This window comes from Akebia trifoliata, chromosome 7 (assembly GCF_017979445.1).
Source record: "Akebia trifoliata isolate Shusen 1 chromosome 7, ASM1797944v1, whole genome shotgun sequence".
Lineage (NCBI taxonomy): Eukaryota > Viridiplantae > Streptophyta > Magnoliopsida > Ranunculales > Lardizabalaceae > Akebia > Akebia trifoliata.
Window position 1 is genome coordinate 7,482,053 of NC_141381.1, and position 9,131 is coordinate 7,491,183.

General features: G+C 33.5%; 1 protein-coding gene across 1 annotated transcript; it reads left to right on the plus strand.

Moving 5' to 3' along the window:
• The first annotated feature begins 1,361 nt into the window (after window positions 1-1,361).
• On the plus strand, window positions 1,362-6,661 carry LOC147398150 (uncharacterized). Its single transcript, XM_086447298.1, has 3 exons — window positions 1,362-5,746; window positions 5,833-5,980; window positions 6,070-6,661. The coding sequence occupies exons 2-3, from the start codon at window positions 5,959-5,961 to the stop codon at window positions 6,453-6,455; spliced, it is 408 nt and encodes a 135-aa protein (XP_086303424.1). The 5' UTR covers window positions 1,362-5,746; window positions 5,833-5,958; the 3' UTR covers window positions 6,456-6,661.
• The last annotated feature ends 2,470 nt before the right edge of the window (window positions 6,662-9,131 follow it).

Genomic DNA, 9,131 nt, shown 5'->3' on the forward strand with positions numbered 1-9,131 from the left:
ATATTTTTACAGAACATTCTAGTTAGAATTAGGTTTGGACACCTATTAATGAAACGTAGATCCCATCGAGTAGATTAATTTAGAACATAAATTCACTAATTTCGTTATCGGAAGTCTTAGATATCATCGATGCAAGTTCAGATTGTATTTTCCTAATTCATAAAAAATCTGAATTTATCTAGTGTTAGCACAGTTAATGTTCCTGATTTATTTTGTGAGAACAAGCTCATTTGGCACTAGGATCTTTCTCTTTGATTTTCTTTTGGGATGTATTTCTAGTTTTTTATTATAATTTAAAAAATATAAAAAAGATTTCATCGCTCCTTATCCCTACAACCATCATTCTATCATCAATTCAATATTTTTTAGAATCTTGATTTATGTTGGATCACCTAAAGTGATCCTTGATGAACCATAGATAAAAACAAAAAATAAATAAAAATTTTTGTGTCTGTTTCAATATTGGATTTGATTGATTATTCATTGTGCTAACAGATTAATCATTTACCTGACATGCCATGTTCTTGTTTAATATATATTTTTTATGTGCATGTCTTGGTCTTGATTTTTGATGCTATGGGGTATCCATATTTTGTGGTTTGATTTGGCCTACGGACCCATTTATATGAAAAAAGGCCTCGGACACACCCCACCCTATATTACACACATCACAAGCACGTTTACTGTTTTGCATACTTGCATGTCCCAATATAGCCAATGTGGCACTAGTGCGTGGCTCGGTCTCTTCGGAGATATGATGTCATTCATGAAAATCACAACTCCAGTCATGTATCTTAGGGTATATCAAACTGGAGCATCAGTACCATGTGATCAGATGACTCTGAAAAGGTATATCTGAAATTGCCTCGACCCATTTTCACTCAATAATGGATAGGGGTCCGATTTATAAATGGGGAACATTTGAGAAATAGGAGTCACCACCTAGTTTAGGTCTAGGACCCATAAATAACTCCAAATAGATATGGATCGATCCACGGATCAAAGATATGGGTAAGGAGTCAAATTATGGGTTTCGGAAGGTGTTAAGCACCGAACCTGTCCGATCAAGATGATCGGTCTCAACTACAATCCAAAATCACCCTATGGTCAATATACAAAGACTACAGTCAAAGTCACAGTCCCATCATCATCATCAATTTATGTTGGGTTTATCAAATCCTATGGCTAAAATCGTCCCAATTATCACATGATCATTCTTTGAATTCCACAAAATATAAAAGGGTTTAAAAATTCCCTAATTAGCTCCATGATCTAAAATCAATTAAGAGATTCCACATACAAGTATTTCCCAAACTGTCCAAAGTAGAAACTACCAAATTGGATTGTATATGTTTGTTGTAGGATTTATTAATGTTTACTTTGTTCATTTGTGAAAAAATTTGAAGCATTTATGTAGGTTAGATGTTTGAGAAATTGCCTAGTTGAAGTTCACATTTGGAAGAGTGTTAGTTATGAGAAACTTTGAAGGATTTATTTATGTAGGATATTTTTTGGTTGAATTTTTGTTTGGAATTGTGTGTTTTTTTTTTTATATTAATGAATTTCAATTGATGATTGATTGGCTTAATGGAAAGAATATAAAAGTAGTTATGAATTTTGGATTTCATTGTCCTTCATACCTCTTCAATTATATTGTTATTTCAGGGTCAACTCATAAATTTTGGATTAGGACGTGAAATAGTAAGGATTGGTTGTATTTCCTTTGGTTCATAGCAATTTTATTGCACCAATTTTAGTGAAGCATCCTTGTTGATTTCTATTATGGAATTGGTTGTATTGCACCCTTTTGTTCATAGTGATTTTATTGCACCAATTTTAATGAAGCATCCAAAGTGATTTCTATAAAGGAATTTGTGGATTGTAAACTCTGTTGGAACCTAAGTTAGTCCAAGTTTGATGGTTTGAAAATCTTATCTAAAAAAACAAGACTTTTGTTTAGAGAATTTTATTTTTATTTTTTTAATCCTAACCGTGGGATTGATGGGTTTTAATCCTAACAAGTGTGTATAAATCACGTAAAATATGTGTGCCTTCATGACTTATGTTGTTTTCTTTTATCTATTAGTGTCGGTTGGTTTGTTGGGAAAATATTTTCATGATTTTTTTTCTTGAGAAATTAACGTTAATAAAATAGGTGAGAACAACGAATCATAATGGGTATTTTTTTCCAAACGTTATTTTAGCATACCATTTTCAATGTTAATGGTTGTTATATATAGTTTTTTTTTTCTTTGCTATATAGAATCTTCTTAAATAAGTTGGATATTCAATTTAATGCATCAAAGAAATATTAGATGAATATTCAATTTGTTTGTTTTGACTGTTCTCTAGAACTTGAATAAGTTGGATATGGGTAGACCTAGTTTTGGATCTTATTCAACCCAAACAAACCTGTGATCCATATGGCATGAACCAAACTGATCTATGAACACATATATGGGTCAGCTTCACATGACTTTACAAAAGGGGCTACTTACCAATATAAGGGTCAGATCTGATCCAAGGCTCATGCATGGACCATATAGTCAACTAATCAAGGTTTTGAAGTCAACCCATGTTTGTGTCTTAATAGTCCTAAGTCCCAAACCATATGTATTGGTGTCAGATATATGTAAGGGTGTTAATGTGTTGAGTTGGCATGGTGGGCTTCTAAATCTGGTAGATGTGGACCAATCTTTAATTTTAACCCCATTAGATAGATGGGTTGTACTTGAAAATTGGAATGGAGTAGGCAAGGATTATTGCGAGATTCCTTAACTGTTCAGGATGAGTTCTGCAGGTGACATGCCATGGGTGGGATTCATAATTGATGCCAAAGTTGGGATTTAGGAGGTGATTAGGTGAAAGTTTCTTGGTTTCTTACAGGAAATTCACACACGATCTTTACAAATACCGGTTGCCGGAATTATTGCTATTGCTCTGAATTTTCAAAATTTTGTTGGAATAGAAGCATGTTCTATTTATTGTGGTTGATTTGATTTTTTGGTGGCTCACATAGTTGACTGATACAGATGTTTATATGTGGTCATTTTCTATTCTAGTTTAGGTGCTTACATTTTAGAGACACGATCATGTGTCAATTTCTGACACTAATATGAAGTGTGAAGACACGCCTACTCTCACATACCCAATATGGTGATTGCAACTTCATTATTCATGATGATCTTCTTTTATTAATCTTACTTTAGTCTAATGTTTTGGTGCCATCAATCTTGTGCTTTGTACCTAATCAAGTTATGGATTTTTTTTTTTCACTTGAACTAGATTACATATCGAGATAAAAAGCTAGGGGGAAACTATTCCCACACAATCATGATACTTTTCATCACTGCAGGATTATTTTCTTTTAATTTCCTTGCAACTAAATGGCAATCAAAAATGGAATTCAAGAACACATGACAATAAAAAATGGAATTCAAAAACACATGGCTATCACTACCAAAGTTCACACTCTATGGAATAATGCTTCTTGTTGTTATATATAAAAGAGCTACTATTGGCACTCCAACTTTTACTTATTACACCCCAACTAAAAATAAAGAAAATAAGTGAATGGGGTGTAATAAGAAAAGGTTGAGGTGACAATAAATGCTTAGTCATTTTTTATTCATATATGATTATGCCTTTCTTATGTCTATTGTTTAAATGCTTGATTGATAGGATGTTGACTGTACAAGAAAGAATAGGATTGCGGTCATGACATTGATATTCAGTACATATGTGATCTTAACACATCTTAGACGTAGGCGATCTCTACCTAGAGCACCTATAATAAATAGAGATCATGAGAAAGACAGATTTTGAATAGGTTATACAACAAAAGTGACAGGCATTGTCATGAGCAACTTCGAATGAATATAACTGCATTTCATAGATTGTGTAACCGTTTAAGGATGCATGGATTGGTTGATTGTCGATCAGTAAAAGTCGAAGAACAAGTCTCAATGTTCCTATTAACAATTGGGCATGATTTGAGGAATCGACGAACAAACTTTTTTTTTATACGATCTTCTCAAACAGTTAGTCTTTATTTTCATGTTGTCTTGAAAGCATTGATTAGTATGTACAAGGAGGTCATCAAGGTAGCAAAACAAACAAATTCTCCCAGAGACAACAACAACGTTAGAAATTGGTACCATTATTTTGAGGTAATTGTAAAGTTGACCATGCTTACAAATAAATTTGTATCGATGATATGATATAATTATGAGATTTGATTTAATATAGGATGCTATAGGAGCTATCGACGGTACATACATTCATGCAACAGTTCCTGTGGATGAACAACCTAAGTACCGTAATAGAAAAGGAGATATTCGTCAGAATGTTTTGGTCGCATGTACTTTTGATATGAAATTCACATATGTGCTCGCTGGTTGGAAAGGATCAACACATGATGGTCGCTTATTAAGATACACAATTAGACCTAGGATTGATAGACTCATTGTGCCACTTGGCAAGTATAATATTTGAATTATTATATTATATTATTTCCTAATATGATGATATGTAAATATGATTAGTGTGTAATTTTATTTAATAAATTTGCAATATAGGTAAATATTATCTTGGAGATGTTGGGTTCACAAATGTTCCTGGTTTTCTTACGCCTTTTTGTGGTACTCGATATCATTTAAATGATCATCGTGGGCGCCTTCCGTCGAATGCAAAAGAACTATATAATTATCGTCATTCTTCATTGCGGAATGTAATCGAGAAAACAATTGGTCTTTTAAATAAACGATTTGCATACTTGAGATCTGCACCATTTTTTGACATCAAAACACAAACTAGGGTTATCTTTGCGTGTTGTGTTATCCATAATTACATTAGAGATTTTGACCCGGAGGACATATGCGAGGGTTATCAAATAGAACTAGATGAGGAAGAACATGATGACATGCCCGAACAAAAAGAACAAATAGTTATTATTACTACTCCGACATGGACAGCAAAAAGAGAAGCATTAGTCGAAGTCATGTGGGCAGAATATGATCAACGTCATCCATAGTTATTATTCTTTTTTTTGTTTTATTTATTTTTTTTTTTTTTTGTAAATCCTTCAAATTCAATGTCTTTCTTTTGAAGGTTTATTATAAAGATGAAAATTTGCATGTAATGAATCTGATTTGAGGTTTTAAGCTTGCCTTTTATAATATGTAGGATTTTGTCTCTTACAATATTAGAATTATAATAATGTTCTCTTTTTTGAAAATTGAATATTGCTTGAAAATGACTAATATTTATAACTGATAGTTTTTTTATCATATCTACTTTGCCTTTCAGCTTTAGCTAATCTTCTATGCATTTTTAAAATTTTAATACATTTATTTGTGATTGAATGTGTATGAATTTACTTATCATAGGAATGGAATCTTCTTCTAAAAAAGACAGGCAACAAAAGGAGAAGCAACCAAAAGATAAACCATATTTGACATGGGACTTACCTATGGATACAATTTTAATTGAAGTATTGTTGGAGGAATATGCCTTAGGAAAAAAAACTGACAATGGATGGAATACGAAAGCCATAAACAATGTTTATTTTGTCCTCCGTAACAAGTTGCAAAAAGAAGTAAATGCCTAAAATGTACGATACAGGCTCAAAACACTTAGAAAGAGATATCTTAATGCAAAGGAGGTGATTTCACAAAGTGATTTTGGATGGGACAAGGATACTCAATTAGTGACAGCAGATGATGAGGCGTGGAAAGAATATATAGAGGTATGTATTCAAAATATTAAATTTAAAGACATTTTTTTTCTTCATACATTTATCATTCTGATTATTTTTTTGTCTTTTCATATTAGAAACATCCAAAAAATGCAGAATACCATCACAAGTGCATCCCATTTTATGATGATCTTGCCATTATTGTCAGTAATGATCAAGCAAGTGGAGAACGATGTACAACTGAAATAGAAACTGAACTAGAAATGTCTCCAATTGAAGAAATATGTAAGAATTCTTCCTTGATTTATGCAATTATTTTAAAAACTGCATACTTCATCTTTCAATGTATTTTTTAATTTTTTTCTTTGAGCTAGATCTTGATGAAATAGACGATGAGGTAGAAAAAGCAATTGGACAAGGTGACGTACCTACACAACAAACAAGATCTTCATCGGTGCCTTCTCGTGAAAATTCTTCGTCTAAGAGAAAGCAAAAGCGTAATTCTGAAGAATCTAATGATGCAACGATCTCCATACTTGCCTCTGCAGCCATACGTATGGCAACGGCAATGGAGAGACCTAACATAGCCAAATTGAAAAAGAAACTCAATGAAGTTCCTGATATCTCTCGAGAAATCATGCTAGAAGCGATTAATTACTTGGGTAAGCGTCAAGAAGCAGCACACATATTCCTTGGCTTGGCAAGTGACATGAAGAGGGATTGGTTATTTAGGTGCTTAGAAAAGTCAGATGATACTTAGGGTCTGTTAGATGTCATTTGTTTTTTGGGCGATGTATTTACTATAATACAAAAAATCATACTGATTTGCAATGGTTATATGTTGCATTTTTGGGGGGATATGTCTTACATATATTTTTTGGGTATACTTATTTTGTATTAATCATGATGTATGACTAATTCATCATGTTTGTAAATTTTATACCACATCAATGTTATATATTATAATTTTTGCGGTGAAAGAATGTTTTTTTAGATAGACTTTTATTGTATAGGATTCATTTTATTTAATAACTAAAATGGCAATAAATAGTGAAATTGAAAAATATTTAAATTTTCCAACTTGCAATCAAACAATGGATTTGGAAAATGAATGCATTTTCCGATGTGCAATCAAATAGAGAAAATTTTTCTCTATGGAAATTCAAATTCCATACCATTTTTCCATGGATTTCAAATTCCATGGAAAATGAATTTCCATGTGCAATCAAACATACCGTAAGTTCAATTTGAAAGTTGAGGGGCATTTCAGTCATTTTTATGAATTTTCTAAATTTCTCTGTTTTTATCGGTTTGGGTCCCTTTAGACTTGAAATCATGTTCTGAGTACAATGGAGGTATTTTCAAAGTCTTTTGGAAGTCCAAAATTTATGAAGGATATTTTTGTCATTTTATTAATTTTTGTAGATTTTTACGAATTTTAGCATGAGGTTTCTTTCAGTCCCAACATGAGTATTTCTAAGTTTCAAATTCATGTTTTCCTAGCGTAGCGAAGTCTCTAAGTTATCGAACTATATAGCGAACCTAAGCGTACGTGCTTGCTAAATCGAGTGTAAGATGTAGCGATCCTAAGCGTGCGTGAATTTCTATGTCGAGTTGTAACGAGTAGGACAGATGAAAAGATTGGAAATGGGAGGAAACAAGGATAGTACTCACAAGCCTTTGAGTTTTTTACGCTCATCATTAGGAATTCACAGTAACCGGGTGACGAATTATCGAATTAGGCAGATGCAAAAATGGGGTGTCTACAATATCAATGCACCCGGGCTAGAACGACCTGAGCCTTTAACCTATTGTAACCCGCATAATCACATGTCCCCATTGTCAACGTGGTACTAGTACGTGGTTAGTCCCATAGTGGGATGCCAAACCATTTATGAAAGCTACAACTCTTGACTCGTACCCATAGGTATATCAAAGATAATACAAGTACATCACCTGCACTTCTTGGTCAAAACCAGTGCCTAAGCGAGATCCTACTCCGATGTACTACGGTACTAAGAGGATAGACTATGTCTATTCCAGAAAAGATGTGATTTAAGTGTGCCTTTGCTCAAATATCGCGCGCCACCTCTAATCTGGGGATTAAACTGACTACTTTTGACTTCAGAGAAGTGAGTTGAAGTTTTAAATTATCACCTATACAGTATATCAAACCAAGTCACCACGCACCGTTTGATTGAGTATACTCGAGAGGTATATTGGTGTACTTTGGCAAGGGTGGCTAGATAAATTGCATTGCACGTAGTAAACCTAGAGTCTAGAAGTCTTCCTATAGGTCACGACCTGAACTAACTATGGGTGTTCCCGGGTTGGTCTATTTAATCCAACTAACAGATAAGTGGGTGGACTGATCCAGACTGTTCAAACTAAACCCACTATATCGGTCCAACCCAATCGGTGAAATGTACCAATCAATTTGAACCAATTAAACCAGTTGGCCCAATTGACAAATGGATCAAATTGATCAATACCAAATCAGTTAGACTAATTGGTTTCACTTTTAAATATTCAGACCACTTTATATAGAAAGATTCGATTTTCGGATCAAATTAATTTGTTTGATCAAAGGTTCAATCCCGATCAGGGGTAAACAAACTTCTAAATTTTCTCACTTTCTTGGTCATCATAAACTTATAGTGCATTTGGATTTGATAGTTCCCACCGAACTTGGGCTATTCTATATCGAAACTTTAATCATGTGGTTAAGAGTCAAACCTTTTGAGTCAATGGTTAATCATGGTTTACTTCCAATCAGGTGATAATTGGTCTCAAACGTTTTAAACCTCCATCTGTACCATTTTTAGTTTTTTAAAAATTTATTTTTCTAGAGTATCATTGTCAAGTAGTCAGTCTTTACCACAAGAAGAAACGAATACCATGGATGAAGCTGTGTTTCGTCAGATTTTAGAATCTTTTCAAGTATAGATTATTGCTTCCGTCCAAACACAAATTGAATTCCTGAAAATTAAAAAGGTAAAAGATAAAACTATAGAAACTCAGGATGTGTTTGACCTTGTCGAAAATCAAGAAGATGATCAATTACACGTCGACCCTGTCTTAGTTCATCGAATAACTCAGATTGAAACTACTTTGAAGAACATAAAAGAACCTGATGATCTTACTTTTGGATTAGGGGCAATGACGTTATTTCCCATGGTCCGTCTGTTAGACAAGTTCACGATGCCAGACATGGAGAAGTTTGATAGGATTGGATCCCCTAAGACTCACTTAAAAGTATATGTCGGCATCATGCAATCTCAGGGTTTGAGTGAAGAACAGATGCCACAACTTTTTCAAAGAACCCTTACAGGTCCTGGCCCTACGCTGGCTAATGTCATTGGGTTCATCTCAGGTAAGAACATGGCATGAATTGATGAATGAGTTTATTGGTCGATATTCATTCAACACGGATATT

Excerpts from the sequence above, each read along its gene's own strand:
- LOC147398150 (XM_086447298.1), top strand. The coding sequence starts at position 5,959 with ATGTCTCCAATTGAAGAAATAT. Across the intron at positions 5,981-6,069 it reads GTCTCCAATTGAAGAAATAT|ATCTTGATGAAATAGACGAT; the intron begins GTAAGAATTCTT and ends TCTTTGAGCTAG.